This window comes from Hippopotamus amphibius, chromosome 11 (genome assembly GCF_030028045.1).
Source record: "Hippopotamus amphibius kiboko isolate mHipAmp2 chromosome 11, mHipAmp2.hap2, whole genome shotgun sequence".
Lineage (NCBI taxonomy): Eukaryota > Metazoa > Chordata > Mammalia > Artiodactyla > Hippopotamidae > Hippopotamus > Hippopotamus amphibius.
Genome location: NC_080196.1, coordinates 18,919,368 through 18,936,700, shown reverse-complemented (window position 1 = coordinate 18,936,700; position 17,333 = coordinate 18,919,368). Strand labels below are relative to the sequence as shown.

General features: G+C 42.7%; 1 protein-coding gene across 3 annotated transcripts in view; it reads left to right on the top strand.

Annotated features, from left to right (window-relative positions):
* KIAA0319 (KIAA0319 ortholog) overlaps positions 1-16,752 on the top strand; it is a 50,146-nt gene extending 33,394 nt beyond the window's left edge. For 2 of the 3 annotated variants that reach the window (XM_057699321.1, XM_057699320.1), the window contains 8 exons: positions 447-598; positions 2,263-2,401; positions 3,285-3,444; positions 7,153-7,295; positions 9,346-9,468; positions 10,981-11,071; positions 13,020-13,111; positions 16,574-16,752. In XM_057699321.1, coding sequence (XP_057555304.1) covers positions 447-598; positions 2,263-2,401; positions 3,285-3,444; positions 7,153-7,295; positions 9,346-9,468; positions 10,981-11,071; positions 13,020-13,111; positions 16,574-16,752 — 1,079 coding nt within the window. The remainder of the gene's footprint in view (positions 1-446; positions 599-2,262; positions 2,402-3,284; positions 3,445-7,152; positions 7,296-9,345; positions 9,469-10,980; positions 11,072-13,019; positions 13,112-16,573) is intronic. The other variant, XM_057699322.1, reaches the window with a different exon arrangement.
* The last annotated feature ends 581 nt before the right edge of the window (positions 16,753-17,333 follow it).

Here is a 17,333-nt window from a genome sequence, read left to right as displayed (position 1 = left end):
TCTAATTATTTTTGACTCAAGTTCTTTATTTTATTTAGACAATCAAGATTTGGCACTACTAGAAACAAAAATATTTCTGTGGCCAGATAATATGGACCAGTACAAAATGATCCAGAGTATATTCTAAACCAAAATATTTTCACTTTCTGGATCCTGAACATAAGAAAGATCATCACTTCTCTTTTTTAAAAAGAGAAAAACTGTGATTATAAGAGAAAACTGCCCAGCATATAGGCTGCCAAATTACAACTAGGTAAATGCAGTGAGAGCTTTAAAGAAAGTCTGTGTATTATCTTTTGGGTATTTGGGGCAGGAGATGATGCTTTCTGGGTATTTTAATTCTACTATCTGCAAGATGGAACAATCATGGATATTTTATGATCTACTTCTATCACAAGTGTTTTAAATCAATTTCTTTGCTTTCATTTCTGCTGTATTTGACTTAGAAAATAATAGTCCTCCCAGAGCCCAGGCTGGTGGCAGACATGTTCTTGTGCTTCCCAATAACTCCATTACTTTGGATGGTTCAAGGTCCACTGATGACCAAGGAATTGTGTCCTATCTGTGGATCCGGGATGGCCAGAGTCCAGCAGCTGGAGTGAGTACTTGAAGAGAATTGCCCCTAGACCACTAATCATTATGTCTGTATTAGTTTACTGGGGCTGCATAGCAAAATACCATAGATGAGGTGCTTAATGACACCTATTTGTGTTCTCCCAGTTCTGGAGGCTGGGAAGTCTAAGATCAAGGTGCTAGCCAATTTGGTTCCAGGAGAGAGCTCTTTTCCTGGTTCTCAGACAGCTGCCTTCTTGCTGTGTCCTACATGGCACCGGGGGTGGGGAGGTGGGGGGAGGGCCGACATATGGAGAGAGAGGGAGAGGAGAGAGCAGAGGAGGGGGGGAGAGAGAGGGCTCTTGGGTGTCTCTTCTTATAAGGACACTAATCCTATGGGATCAGGACACCACCCTTATGACCTTATTTAACCTTAATTACCTCTTAATAGACCTTATCTCAAATAGAGTCTCATTGCGGAGATTAGAGCTTCAACAGATGCGAGAACATAGTTAATTCCATAAGCAGTGTCTCTGTTATGACCTCATCTCCCTTTCCAAGTTCCCCACTAAGGTGTTTATGCTTCTGGGTTTCCTCTCAGGGCTGGAGGCAGCAGGCTACTGTTTTATTTAAACAAATCTGAAGTCCTTTCTGACTTTTTCCTTGCCCAGATTTGCATAGGGTCAGAAACCATAGCCTGGTGTCTTCTCATGGAACTCATTCTCTTCCTCAGCTTCCCTGTTCTTATTTTGGTCCAAGTGGATTCTTTCCTCTTCCTCAACATTATATCAGACAGGCCAATAGATCAAGGATTGCTATTCCCATTTCATAAGTACATAAAATGCGATGTACAGATGGAAAGTGACTTGGCCAAGGTCCACTAACTCATTCTTAGTCAAACCAGATAGACCTAGGATTTTAGCTCCTGGCAGGCGTTTTTCTCCATTAGATCACTCTGCCTCTTAGGCTATAAATTTAGGTACATCTTCATTCCTGCTGTTGCTAAGGACTTGAGAGATGCAAATTTACTCTTGGAGATGCACCAAAGGAGTGGTCGCAGGGAAAGAACTGAAAATGCTTTATAATTACTAAAGTAAGTCTGGAATGAACACTGTTCAGCCATATGGTGGATTAGCTTCTAAGTGTCATTATAACAGCTGCCTGATCAGAGCACTTGTTACCGTTTGTGACCGCCCTCTTCAGGTAGCAGGTTCAGGGGTGAGTGGTCTGGGAAATTCTTCTCAAATTTTTTGAGCTGATGTTTTTTGAGAGATGTCGCTACTCAGGTTCTTGGGTCATTTGAGAAGGTGAACGTGATACACCATGAGGAAACCCAAGATGAGAGCACTGTAAAACTAGCTTTGAAAATAAGACCCAGAAAACTCCTCAAAGAGAGTACTTCACCCTCCAGGTCTTTGGCCTAATTTCAGTGGTTTCCCCCTCTATTGGGTGGAATTTGGTAATTCCTAGAGAGCCCTTGGGAGGCTCAGCTCAGAAAGTCCTGACTGAAGATTGTGCCTCCTGGTGCTTTAAAAGTGGAAGAGACGCTGAGGGTTAACCCAGACCTTCACTAACCCACCACTCTGCTTCCTCTTCAGCCTGCCCCGTAGAAGCATGCATGCGTGACAGAGACGGGACCCTGAGGTTTGGGATCCGCAGAGGCCCAGGTTGGGAGCTGAGTATTGAATCGTGAACTGTGTCATTTCTCAGGATGTCATCGATGGCTCTGACCACAGCTCGGCCCTGCAGCTCACCAACCTGGTGGAGGGGGTCTACACTTTCCGCCTGCGAGTTGCTGATGGTCAGGGGGCCTCAGACACAGACACCGCCACCGTGGAAGTGCGGCCAGGTGCGCTTCAGGGCTTCTGGGCCTGTGGGGCTGGTCTGTGAGCGGGGAGGGGTCAGCCTTTGGGGCTCTCTGCAGGTGACAGTGGAACCCAGTGTGGGAGGCCGGGCCCACTTTGAGGTTTTCTCTGCACGTGGTTATCTATCCCCAAATAGACCCAGCCTCCTAGCTCATTAGGGAGAATTGGCTCCGGCAGCAAGACTCCCTGGCCACTTTGGTTTTCCTGCCAGAAGACAGAGACCTGATGTGAGGTGCACACGAGGGCTTCATTCCTGGGAGCGCAAGGAGGGCAGTTCCAGTGAGGTGGCCACCTTGACTCTAGGCATAAACTGGGCCGGGCCCGTAGAGCTCGGAGACTAAGTTCTCTTTCCAGGCCTGAGGAGGTGTGTGAGGTCCCAAAATTTCACATGTACCCAGAGGCTGATTAAGCATATCTGTTTATCATCTGGAGAAAAATTAATAGACAGCAAGCTGATATAAAAGAAGGACAAAGTACTCTCGGATAGTGGCCTCTGTGGCATTTGGAAGAATTGACTTGAGCCCTAGAACCTAAGCTTGGAAATTACACAGGGGTCATTTAAAGTTCTTTGACTCTTTCTTTTTAGATTTTTTTTTTTTTGACGTAGATCATTTTTAAAGTCTTTTATTGAATTTGTTACAGTATTGCTTCTGTTTTATGATTTGGGTTTTTTGGCCGTGAGGTATGTGGGATCTAAGCTCTCTGATCAGGGATTGAACCCTCACCCCTTGCACTGGAAGGTGAAGTCTTAACCACTGGACCGCCAGGGAAGTCCCAAAGCTCTTTAACTTTTGTGCAGGCCTCGCTCCTTCTGTTATCAGGCCTGGGGTTTCCAAGTGGAAAGCCCATGTCTTCTCATTTCCCCAGACCCGAAGAAGAGCGGCCTGGTGGAGCTGATCCTGCAGGTTGGTGTTGGGCAGCTGACGGAGCAGCAGAAGGACACCCTTGTGAGGCAGCTGGCGGTGCTGCTGAATGTGCTGGACTCGGACATCAAGGTTCAGAAGATTCAGGCCCACTCGGATCTCAGGTATGCGCTGCACACGGTCCAGCTTGAAGCTGGACATTTCTTCTGTATCTTTGCACATACGTTTATCCCATTCATATTCTTTTTTTCTTTTTTTTTCTCAAAGGGCATCAGTAAGGATAACATAATTACAGGTCCTTCCCACAAGTCTCAGTAAATGTTTATTGATCGATAATGCTCTGGATGGAGGAGTTGGGAAACATCAGAGGGGGCTGGGTTTTAGTTCTGGTATCACCAGAGGGCGTGCACACAGTCTGGGGCACGCACGGGGGATGTCTCAGAGCCAGACTCCATCCCTACTGCGTGTTCAGGGGCTGAGACTTCTCTCAGTGTGAGAGGATCATGGGTTACCACTGCCGTCTTCTGAGGATCTATAAGGTTCAGTCTCTGCGTTGATTTCTTATTATAAGATTTATAATTTTAATTGGGTTTTTAAAAAACTGTTATCCAATCTATGAACAGTAGAGTGGGATGGGAAAAGAGAGAGAGAGAGACAGAATGAATACGGGCATGAAAACCTACCATTCATAGTAAATCCACCTGCCATATATTGTCGGCTGTTCTGTTTAGGTTTGTTTTTCAGATAACTGAAATTTACTTAGAAAAATAATAAATTAAAAATACTAGTTATTTTTTATGGAACGCTTTCTAAAATGGATCATACATTTCCCTTATAAAATATCAAACAATGAACCAAAGACGTCTGAAAATTAATAAAACCAAAAGTTGTTTCTTTGAAAGATCAACAAAGTCGATAACCCTTTAGCTAGAATGACCAGGTAAAAGAGAAGACTCAAATTGCTGAAATCTGGAAAGAAAAGGGATGTCACTGCCAACCTTATTGAAATGAAGAGGATTATTTTGTGAACAAATATATGTCAACAAATTAGTTAACCTAGATTAAATAAACAAAATTCTAGAAAGACACAACTACAAAAACTGACTCAAGAAGAAATAATACAATTTAATAGACCTATAATAAGAGATTAAATCAAAATACTTCCCACAAAGACCAGGACCAGATGGCTTCACTGATGAATTCTACAAAATGTTTAAAGATTTAACACCATTTTCACAAACTCTTCCATAAAAATAGGAGGGAACACTTCCCAACTTATTCTGTGAGGCCAGTTTTACTCTGATAGCAAAACTAGGCAAAGATATCACAAAAAGAAAATTACAGACCAACATCATTTATGAATATAGAAGCAGAAAATTTCAACAAAGTATTATCAAAATGCATCCAGCATTTATTTATTTATTAAATTTTATTTTATTGAGCTATAATTGACATATAACATTGTATAAGTTTAAGGTGTACATTGCTTTTGTACATTTATGTATTGCAATATGATCACCACTGTACAGTTAGCTAACACCTCTATCACATCACAAAATTATCATTTCCTTCTTGTGGTGGGATCTATTGTGTGTGCAAGAGATCCAGTCTCTTAGTAACTTTGAATTTACAAAACAGTATCGTTGTCTATAGTCACTAGGCTGTGCATTAGATCTCTAGGACTTGTTTATCTATTGGTTGCAAGTTTCTACCCTTAAACATCTCCCCAGTTCTTTACCCTCAACCCCTCAGCCCTGGTAACCAGCATTCTACTCTCTGTTTTTATGAGTTTGACTTATTTAGATTCCACATATAATTGATATATAGTATTTGTCTCTGTCTGACTTATCTCACTTAACTTAATGCCCTCAAAGTCCATCCATGTTGTCGCAAATGGCAGGATTTCCTTCTTTCTCGTGACTGAATAATATTCCATTGTGTATATATACCACATTTTCCTTATCCATTCATCTGCTGATGGACAGTTAGGTTGTTTCCCTATCTTGGCTGTTGTGAATAATGCTGCAGTAAACATGGGAGTGCGTGTATCTCTTCGCTATCCTATTTTCATTTCCTTTGGACGTATTCCCAGGAGTGGAATTGCCAGATCCATCCCACAACATTTAAAAGGATCATACACCATGGGCAAGTGGGAGTTATCCCAGGAGTGCGAGGGTGAGTCAAACACATGAAAATCAATAAATATAGTAAACCATATAAGTAAAAGACAAAAACCACATGATCATCTTAATAGACACAAAAAAAGCATTTGACAAAATTTTCATGATAAAAACACTTGTAGGTTCAATTGTGTCTCCTCAAAAGATTTGTTCAAGCCCTAACCCCTGGTACCTGTGAATGTGACCTTATTTGGGAAGAGTTGTTGCAGATGGAATTAGTAAAGATGAGGTCATACTGGAGTAGGGCGGACCCTTAATCCAATGTGACTGTGTCCTTAAAATAAAAGAGGCACAGAGACAGACACATAGGGAGACCGCCATGTGATAACAGAGACAGAGATTGGAGTGATGTGTCCACAATTCACAGAACGCTAAGGATTGCCAGCAACACCAGAAGCTAAGAGAAAGGCAGCGAGCAGATTCTCCGCTAGAGCCTTCAGAGACAGGATGGTCCTACCAACACCTTGATTCTTGGAATTCTAGCCTCTAGTACTGTGGGAGAATAAATTTCTGTTGTGTTAAGCTACCCAGTTTGTGGTACATTTTTAAGGCAACAATTGGTAAGTAATACAGATTTGAATAGAAATTTCTCCAAAGACGATATACAAATGGCTGATAAACACATGAAAAGATGCTCAACATCATTAGCTATTAGGGAAATGCAAAAGCAAAATCACATTAAGATACTATGTCACACCCACCAGGATGGCTGTACTCCAGAAGAAAGACCATAACAAATGTTGGTGAGTATGTGGAAAACTTGGAACACTCTTACATAGCTGGTGGCAATGTAAAATGGTGCAGCTGCTGGGGAAAACAGTTTATCAGTTCCTCAAAATGCTAAGCAAAGAGTTACTATCTGACCCAGTAATTCCACTCCTAGGTATATACCCAAGAGAAATGGTAAACATATGTCCATACAAAATCTGGCATGGGAACATTCACAGTGGCGCTATTCACATAGCCAAAAAGTAGATACCATCCAAATGTCATTGATTGATGAGTGGATAAATTAAATGAGAGATATTCATACAATGGAATAATATTTGGCAGTTCAAAGGAAGGGAAAATACTGATACATGCTGCAACTTGGATGAACTTTGAAAACATTATGCTGAGTGAGAGAAGCCAGACACAAAATGCCATGTATATATTCTATTTATATCAAAAGTCCAGAATAATTAAACCTACAGAGATGGAAAGTAGACTAGTGGTTGGCGTGGTGATGGCTGCTAATGGGTGTGGAGTTTCTTTCTGTAATGATGGAAGTGGTCTGGAGTTAGATGGTGGTGATGGTTGCACAACTTTGTGAATGTACTAAAGGCCACTGAATTGTACACTTCAGAAGGGTGACTTTTATTGTAAGTGTATTACATGTCAACAAAAAGGTAAAAATGAAGATGTCTGAAAGTTCTCATTCTGTGCGTGGTTGTGTGTGTTTGCACACACAGACACATCGCTCCTTTATCTGAAGTTGTGTCTATCATCCACTGAACTCTGGGACCCAAGAACCTTTATTTGTTAATAGAAACTGATCAATTCCTTGGCCCTCAGGATATGCTCCTGTGTCCTTGCCAAGCAGCAGAGCTGTGGCCATCTGCCTTCTCAGCCCCACAGGTCAGATGGCTGGAGTGGACACGTCACATCAGTCACCACTTGTGTGGCTGACCTCTCTCTCTGATTCCTCTGCAGCACCGTGATTGTGTTTTATGTACAGACTGGGCCACCTTTCAAGGTCCTCAAAGCTGCAGAAGTGGCCCGAAATCTGCACAGGCGGCTCTCAAAGGAAAAGACTGATTTCTTGCTTTTCAAAGTCTTGAGGATTGACACAGCAGGTATGTCCTCTACAGAAATATTCTTTTTTTTTTTTTTAGAGTTCAAGTAATGTAAATATTCACTTGCTGTATAATCAGAATTGGATTCCACTGAGCTAGACATCCCATCCAATGAAATGTAGTGGGAGGAAAAGATTTCTTGAAGGAGGTGAAATATGATTTGGTTCCAATATGGTGGAACAGTAGCGAGGTCTCATAATCTTTTTTGATTTAAGTGGGAACGCAGTTCGATATTTAATTATCTTTCTAATTTCTCCATGTCAACCCCTGTGGGAAAGAGGACATGTGAAATCTTCACTTCAGTATCCAGGGATTTGTTTTGCATTTATTTATCCAGTCAGTTTCTTGCAACACATGTTTGCCAGCTTTGTTTCTGGAGAGAAACAACTGTCATGATCTGTTTTTAAAACTATACTCTCGGGAATTCCCCAGCGGTCCAGTGGTTAGGGCTCAGCACTTTCACTGCCAGGGCCTGGGTACTATCCCTGTTCAGGGACCATCCCACAAGCTGTGGGGTGCGGGGAAAAAGAAACAAACAAATTATACTTTCACATACTGGTCATTGTCAGAAATTTCATACGTAAACAGTCAGAATGGTATTAAAGACAGATAAGTATTATTGGCTGGAAAAGCCATAAAAGCCATGTTTATGTAATTTATTGACCTGGGACATCGCGCCTTGGGTTGTGATGATGGTGTTACGTAGATTATTGGAAGTTTAAGGTAGCTTGTAAGTGCCTTAAAGTACCTCTTTTCTTAGCCACTTGCTCACCTCTTCCTGGTACCAAACTCCTTCATATGTGTGGGTGGAAATGTGGTCTTTATCCCGGGTCTCTGTCACCACCTTCCAAGGAACGTGAATCCCTTATTATGTTAAAGGGGCCATTTCAGTAGACACCGGGACTCTGATACTATTTGGGTAGTAAATTTTAATTTGTTTCAATGTTTATCTATTCACAATTGGCTTTCTTTGTAATATAGAGTAAATTAATTTTTAAAGAACTTTTTTCTAGCTACAAAAGTAATATTTATTTACTGTAGGAAATTTGAAACATCCAAGAAGACAAAAAATTTAGAATAATCCTCTAGATTCGAGAGTCTAGAATTCCCACCATCCAAAGATAACTTTTGTTAATATTTCAGTGTTTTGGGACTTCCCTGGTGGTGCAGTAGTTATGAATCCACCTGGCAATTCAGGGGATATGGGTTCGATCCCTGGTCCGGGAAGATCCCACTTGCTGTGGAGCAACTAAGACCACGTGCCACAACTACTGAGCCTGCACTCTAGAGCCCGCAAGCCACAACTACTGAGCGCACGTGCCACAACTATTGGAGCCCGCACACCTAGAGCCCGTGCTCTGCAACAGAGAGGCCACCTGCTCACCACAACTAGAGAAAGCCTGCATGTAGTAACAAAGACCCAGTGCAGCCAAAAAATAAATAAATTTTTTAAAAATCCTTTAAGATAAAAATATTTTGATGTTTTTTGTCTTCATTCCCCTATTTCTAGACACATGTAATACAGTCAGGACAATTTGATTTATATTTTTTAATCTGCTTTTAAACTTCAAATCCTACTGTGATCGTTTTCTCCAATCTTTAAAAATTTATCCCTCAATAACATATTCATGGCCTCACAGTACTCCATCCTGGATATGTTCCACAGTTTATACAACCAAGGCTCTACTCACAGACTGTCAGGTTGATTTTAAATAATGCTACAATGTAGATAAATCTTTGTACATATCCCCAATCATTTTCCCTGGATAAATTCTTAGAATTTCTCTCTCTTAAGCCAGAGGGTGCTACTTTTCTGCTACATGTTTAAGGCTTTTGTTTCACGGTGCAGGTGTTGGCATATTTCTGCCATTTGCTTCCTGATGAGGTTGTCAATATGAGGGACTATCCCTGGGCCCCCTGTCCATACTGTAGGAGGCTCTTGACTCAACAAGATGCCTCCCTCAGTGTCTGTGCTATGAAGAGACACAGACTGAAGCCAGGGAGCCCGCTTTTCTTGGTGATGATCTCTGTCCCGCTCGCCTCCTTACAGGGTGCCTTCTGAAGTGTTCTGGCCATGGTCACTGTGACCCCATCACAAAACGCTGCATTTGCTCTCAGTTGTGGATGGAGAACCTGATCCAGCGTTATATCTGGGATGGCGAAAGCAACTGTGGTGAGTCCTGGTGTGGTGGCAATGGCCTTAGGCGAGGAGCCTTCAGACAAACCATTCTGAACTGTCAGAAAGATCTGCCTAAATAGAGACACAGATGTAGAGAACAAACATATGGACACCAAGTGGGGAAAGCGGGGGAGTTGGGGTGGGATGAATTGGGAGATTGGGATTGCCATATATATGTTACTAATAAGAAAAAAATATCAAATTGTACACTTTAAATATATGCTGTTTATTGTATGTCAATTTTATCTCATTAAAAGTTCTGAAAGAAAGGAAGGAAGGAAGGAAGGAAGGGAGGGAGGGAGGGAGGGAGGGAGGGAAGGAAGAAAGATAGATCTGCCTAGCTTTGCAGCTATAAATTCAACCCTTTGCTCACTGAAGCTAAGCAAAGCAGTTCACGTGGTGATGGGTTAAGATCCTCCCACAGTTCACCTTGGGGGTGTGTTTAAGGCTTTTCCGTGAAACTTCCTGATGAGAAAATTCACCCCGGCAGAGCAGATTTGGCTAACCATTGCTGGCATTGCTGAGAAGGTTGCTTTGGGCTACATCATCCTCATTTCCAGATTGCACCTGCCTTGGCCTGAGCTGAGCGTGACCTTCTGGTGAAGTGGCCCCTGGTGTGGATCTGGCTGGAATCAGATGAACAAGAAAATCAACCTACTCTTCCAGGCTGTCTGCCCAAGCAGGCACCACCAATTGGAGCCACTGCCTCAGCTGGCCAAGCTGGTACCCTTAGGTCTCTTCTGAGGAGGAAACTGTCTATTTAAATGCCAGTCTACTTCTAAGAGTAATTTTGTTTTCTTGGGAATGCAGATGGACATAATTGGCAGAAAAAGTAGGCCGAGTTCACTGCCAAATTATGTTCCCACTCTCTACTGCATAAAAATTTGAAAATAGCCAGCATTTGGATCATTATTCCAAGGAGTGTGTATAACATTTCATAGAGTGAAACCCTGTGTCTTCACTCCATTGGTTTCTCTCTTCCTGAGTTGGTGTTGCAAAGTTTTTACACTGGATTTCCGCAAGGATGTGGAGGAAGTGAAGATCAGGTAGCTTCTGAGTGGCTTTCTGGCTCTGTGAAAACTGTCTTCATGTCTATAGGCAACCATAAAAATACTTGGCTTTATTCAAACCAGGCCAGACAGTTTTGAGGTTCTGTGATTCTGGAATGAATATTTTGATGTGCCTTCCATGGGTGTTTAAGAGGCCTTACTTCTTAATTGATGAATTGATTTTTTTTCAGATTATTCTGTTTTCAGTTCAGCATGAAATATATGCTCCTTGAGGTCCCTGAACCAACTGGATGAAAGTTGGGTGGTTTTAAGTTGTTCTTGATTTATTTGCATTTCGCCTTGCTTGGGCTCTGCGACCAGCCTGGTGCAGTGGGTAGCAGCTCCACAGGTGGCCTTTGCTTGTAAGGACTCAAGAAATATTCATTGTGAGTCATTGAAATAAAGCTGTTTTGCAAATGGTATGTAACATGTCCGCTCTGGTTTTCTTGTTTTTCAGAGTGGAGCGTATTCTATGTGACAGTATTGGCTGTCACTCTCGTGGTGCTAACAGGGGGTTTAACTTGGCTGTGCGTCTGCTGCTGCAAGAGGTACCTGGCATGCTTATTTATTTCTTTGAAATAAAGATGCAACATGGGGACTTCCTAGGTGGCGCAGTGGTAAAGAATCTGCCTGCCAATGCAGGGGACACGGGTTTGAGCCCTGCCCTGGGAAGATTCCATATGCCATGGAGCAACTAAGCCTGTGCGCCTAAAAAAAAAAAAAAAGATGCAACATGGAAGGTGATGTGACAGTTTTAGCGGCTTTGGCTCGGATTTGTGAAACTGCTGTACTGTTTGACAGTCTCTTTATATAAAGAGAAACTCGACTTTAAAAAGCACTTTTTAGTGCATTCTTCCCCACGAGGCGTATGTGCCTACTTAAATGGGATAATGCTAGAGGCAGCTTTTTCTCATTGCAGCTTTCATGTCTTCTAGACGATTCGGTGATTCTGTATCAAATCTAATGCTCTTCTCTATCAGTCTTGCATTATGTTCACTGGAACACTACCTAAAGTGGCCTGACTAATCCACCCTCAGTAGAGAAGGGTAGAGTAGAAGTAGACTGATCCAAATGGTAGATTTTTATTATTTTACGTGTGTGAAGCAACAGTCTAATCTACCTGAATTCTGTTTCATACATGCCGAACTTTAAATGAAGTGATACCATCACCAAAGAGAAGTTCTGCTTTAGGTTTTCCCTTCTGCTTTTCCCCGTTGGCGCTGACTGCTGAGAAGCCCCAGAGCTGCCCAATTGTCCGAACCTTCCAGAACCCCATGCCCAACCCTCTGTGAGGAGATTCAAGAGGATAGTGATTACTCAAGTCCTTAGAAGACAGCGTTGGGTCCACTTTCCTATATGGAACTCTAGAAATGCTCTCCAAAGAAGACATGATTAAAAAAAATAAATAATGGTATACCAGAATAATAGTTATTTTTCAGAGATCACTTATCAAAATGTTTAGGTTTTTTTGTGGTTACTTTCCCAAAGGTAGGACTGGTGAAAGAGAGCACAGGCACTTAGAGGCCTCCATCCCATTAAGTTTTCCCAGAACTATCTGGGATGATGGTCACCCTGCCATGCTTGGCTTTAAAGCTTCTGCAGTTTTGTGACATTTGTTTGTATCAAGTAGATGATGATGATGGGAGTGATTGGCTGTGAGCATTTATTAAGTGTTATCTTATTTAGTCCTCCCATCAACCATATGAGAAAGGGACTATTCTTACTGCCATTTTACAGGTGGGAACTTGGAATCACAGAGGTAACAAAAAATGATCTCAGAGTCACCCTGCTAGTACACCCAGGGTTGGACGCCCCTGCTCTTAATCATCAAGCTATCAGAAAAGTACCTTTGTTTGTTCTCTGCATCTCTTACCATAGTGTTGATGTGTATTTTCAAATTATCCCCTGGAGCATAGGGTGAGGTGCATAGGATCAGCCTGGTTGTTTTTACGTGTCGTGAAGAAAGGAAAGATTGAGTTACTGTTTATTCCTTTGGGAGAATTTATTATAATTTCTGTGTTTTTGTTTCTGTTTTTCTGATTGCTAGTTATGTCATCTTTCCATTCCTGCATCTTTGGACATCCCAGGGTAGTATAGGTTCAGGGGAAAACTTGCTACTCCAGGTTTTTATGAGAAAGGAGTGACTCATGGAGAAAAGCTTGCTAGGCCAACACACAGGTATTGAGAGTTTCTGGAGAGGTCCTTGGCACCTCAGCCTGAGGCTTAGGTGAGAGCCTGCAGTTAGGTGGGTGATAGCAGTGTGGCCGTTCTTCCTCTGACATGTGTCTCTTCAAGATGCAGATGTACCTCAGACTCACCAGACTCAGATCTCGCTGTGTATGTATATCATTAATAAAAGACGCCAATTAATAGAACGTAATAAATTCTAAAGGCAAAACATTTCCTTTGGTGCCCTCCGTCCTCCATGTGTTTTAAATCCTGGATCCTAGTTGCTTTTCTGAGAATCTGAGTTGACCTTTTCTTTGTTCTTTTCAGACGAAAAAGGACTAAAATAAGGAAAAAAACAAAGTACACCATCCTGGATAACATGGATGACCAGGAAAGAATGGAGCTGAGGCCCAAATACGGTAAGGCAGCCTCCAAGATGATTTCCTGGTGCCTTTCTGTTATTTGATCCAGGAGCCTGAGAGTCATTGTGGGTGAAGGGAGAGCAGCAGGCTGGGTGGGGCGCTTAAACCGGGGAGGAGGAGTATGGCTGGGATCCTGGGAAGAAAACCAACCTACCTCAATCCCAGGGATATGCTAGCTGGGAGGTGATAGTTGTATTATACCTCCTACACATAATGAAGTCTTGGCTTTCAGGCAAGGTGCTTTGCGGCACAAATGAGTGAGGGGTAGGAAATGCCTATTATTGGTTGAACCAGCATGACCCCAGGAGTAAGACTGCTTTTCAAGCAGGCGTCCCCAGTGCCTGGCTTTTCTCTACTCATGGTTGGAGGGTGGGGCCTGTGATGCCCTTTCACCCAGGCTCATCTCTGAAAGCTCTTCCCTTTAGGTCTGCCGCACACAAAATGCCACAAAATAACATTTGGACTTTCAAACCAAACAATTTTTCAGCATCTGCATTAGCTAATTAGCCATGTGTATAGATGAACACAAAAGCTTTTTACCAAAAAATTGACTTTGTGCGCAGCGTGAATCGATCCCTACACTTGGAACTGCCTCTTGCCCATTTCAGTTAACTCTCTGATCCTCACTTGCTAACTCTTAGAGACTTAAGGAACCTTCTCTGGCCCTCTGAGGCTGCTTAGCCCTGATTCAACGGACTTGTCATAATTCTGGATTGATGACTACATTGATTCTTACAGAGGGTCGTAATCGCTTTCGAAGTTGTGCACTGCAAAACGTCGTCCGCAGTCAATGTCATGTGTCTCCCCTCTGCACAGACCCTGAGTTAGGCCCTGGAGACGGGGAGGAGAGTGAAGCACAGAGCCCGCCTTTGGGTGCTCAGAGCCCAGGGGAGGGTAGTTACACCCGAGTCAGGGTCCTGCAGAAGCCAGAGGATGCCCTGTAGGGACACAGGGGCCAGACTGACTGAGCGTGTATGGAGAGCGGGGTTCGGGGCTTTGGCAGGGGGGAGCTTCTCAGGAAATCCACATAATAGCATACATTTATCGAGTGCTCGCCATCTGTGTTACATAATTAATATCAGAGGTGTTATAAAGAGACTTTATATCAAAGAGCTCAAAGTGCTTTTGGGTGCATTATCTCACCCACCTGCCTCCTAAAATACACTCCTCCTTCTGGCAGTCCTGTTTCTACTCACAGGCCCCCTGTGCTTCTCGTTACCGGGCTCTAAACCTCAGGCGCTGGTGCTCGGTCCAGGGTGCCTTGTCCCCACTCCAAGACACCCCATCTTGCCTAATCCCTTGCCCTCTTCCTCATCGTTCTCAGCACCACCCTAGTTCAGACCCTTGTGATCTCACCTGTGGACTAAGAGTAACAACAGTAATAGTTAGCAGGTATTTAATGTGTGATATGTATGAGGGACTATTCTATGCACTTTACTCATCGAATTCCAATCCTGCTCTATGAGAAAGGTACCATGATTATCCCCATTTTACAGAAGGGGAAACTGAGGCACAGGAAAGTTTAGCAACTTGCCCAAGTAACAGGGCTGGTGGGCGCCAAAGGCAGGTGGGACAGGCTGTCTGCTCCAGAGCCCGGGCCCCCCGCCGCCACGCCGCACTGCTCCTTGTGTGCAGCCAGCTGCCCAGTTGCCCGCCTCTTTCCTCCTTCTGTCCTGCACACTGGGTTTTATCTCCCCCCCCCTTTTTTTGTAATGAAGGTGCATGTTTATTCGCAATCTATTCTGAGTACCACTGTGAGAAAACTAAAGGACGTGTCAATTGGTGTAATTTAACATTTTCTTTGTAATTTTATTGTGATTTCATTGCATTTCATTGCTATTTTATTCTCTTTTTGGCATCAGTCTTGGTAGAATATTTTCTGGATACATAGTCATCCATCCTCTCAACAAATATTTATTGAGTACTAACTACGTGTAAGGCATTTAACTTGCTGTAGGAATGCAAAAATGAATCTGAACCAACCATTATCTTCAAAAAAAAAACCTGCTAGTCTATTAAAATGGTATAAGTGCCTAAGAATTAGGTGTCACTTATGTCTGAAGTCAGAGGCAGGGTGTGGTGGGCACCAGTAGACCTCCTATCTGGCAATGTTGAAAAAAGAGAAAAGTTCTAGTCAGAAACCAGGCCTTATAATTCAGTCACCTCAGGATTTACTCACTTTTGCCACCTAATATTTCACATGAATGGCAAATTGGTACATGGACATTTAGAAAAGAAAAAAATTATCTTTAAAAGTAAAGGATGGCCAGGACCTTCAGTGACCGTTTGATAGTCCTTCATTGTCTTGCTTGAGTGGTTTTATTTTTCATGTCATGAGTAGTTTGCCTTGAGAGCAGATTAGGAAGTTTCATCACGTTTCAGCATTTTGCCAGGACCAACAAATACCATTTTGATATTTAGGCGTGAACTCTATACTGCTTTCTCGGTGCCTCATCTAGGAAAACTTATTTATTTCCTCAGGGCCTGTTTGTTGTTGCCGTTGTTTTATCAATAGAATGTAAAAAATGCAGATTATGACGTCTACCTTCCTAAGTAATATCTTGAAACAGCGTTTTAATCGTGTCACTCCTTTGACAGTAGGATAAAATCCAAACTTCATGGCTTCCCTTGGATTTATGTGCTTTTCTGTGAGGTCCCAGCCTCTTTTTTAAAAAGAAATTTATTTATTGTATTATTTCCTGCATGAATCATTTGCTCCAGACTGGTTTCTCCATATGTTTCTGCATGCCCCTGCATACTCCGTGCTCCTCCACCGTCCTCCTGTCCAAGCCCTTCACTCTCCTCAAATCCCGTCCTGTGTGAACCTTGCCTGGAGCTTATAAGTGTGTGCTTATCTCTTCTTGGTTCATGTAAAATTTATTTTTAAAAATTTCTTGCCTGTCATGAACCCTCTTCTCATGAGTCTTTGTCTTAAATCCTTAGCTGGACACTGTAAATTCTTTGAGAGCAGAGATCATATCTTATACCTGTCTCTTCTCTTATTTTAACTCCCAGCAGTCAAATATTCTGCTAAAAATATTTGATTGGACCAAATGGTAAAATCATATCATAACGGTTTTCGTTTATTGAGTGCTTACTAAGTGCTAAATCTTGGGCAAGAGCTTTATATGCCCAATTTCACTTAATCCTCAGCATAAACCCATGCAGTAGAGCTTTGTCATCTCCTCATTTAATAGATGAGGGGACTGAAAGCCCAGAGAGGTTAGGCACCTTGCCCAGGGTCATACAGCTGGTAAATGACAAAGGTTGGACTCAAGCACAGGAGTGATCCCAAAGCCCTTGTTAATACTCACTAGGAAACGCCAACTGCCTACTGCGTTGTGAGTGATCACTTTGCAGGTACAGAGCGCGTGACTCCATGTGTGGGACCAGAATGATGGACAACTGAGAGGAAAAATGCCCTTCCCCGCCAAGATGCGTCTGTCTGCTTCTCCCTAGGTATTAAGCACCGAAGCACAGAACACAACTCCAGCCTGATGGTGTCTGAGTCTGAGTTTGACAGTGATCAGGACACAATCTTCAGCCGAGAGAGGATGGAGCGAGGGAATCCAAAGGTTTCCATGAATGGATCCATCAGAAACGGAGCTTCCTTCAGCTATTGCTCAAAGGACAGATAGTGGAGCGCTTACGAAACGGAAGGATGCCCACAGGAATCCTTTAATCTAGGACAGTCAATGGGAGTTAAAATACAAAAGTAACTCTTGTTAGAATAGCACGTTCCCATCCTTTCACACTGGGCTGGAGGTGTATCCTCGTATTTTAAAAGACCTGTCATCTTGGGGTTTTCGAGACACAAAACAAAAACATGCTCTTTTAACTGAGATGCTAGTTAATAGAAATAAAGGTTGGGTAAGACACTAAGGTATATATTTAAAAGAGTTTTGTGTTTTTGTAGCTGGCACAGTGTTAGGTTCCTATGTTAAGAGAAAGATTAACCTGTTTCTGTCTGCAGAGCCTTGCAAAAGATGAGTTCAACACAGATGTAAAGACGGCCGGTTTCTCTAAGTAGCTGTGATTGCCTTTAAAGACGACTTTCCAAGCATGGTTTCTGTCATAGGACCCTTGGAGCCTGACAGCTGTGTGTATGAAGGTAGTTTATCTGACGTATGGGTTGTCTCTGTCCAGCAAGTTTTTCATGCTGGCCTCAAGCTCATATGGAGCCCAGCTCTCCTGTTTTCGCTGCTTCGCTACAACCAAC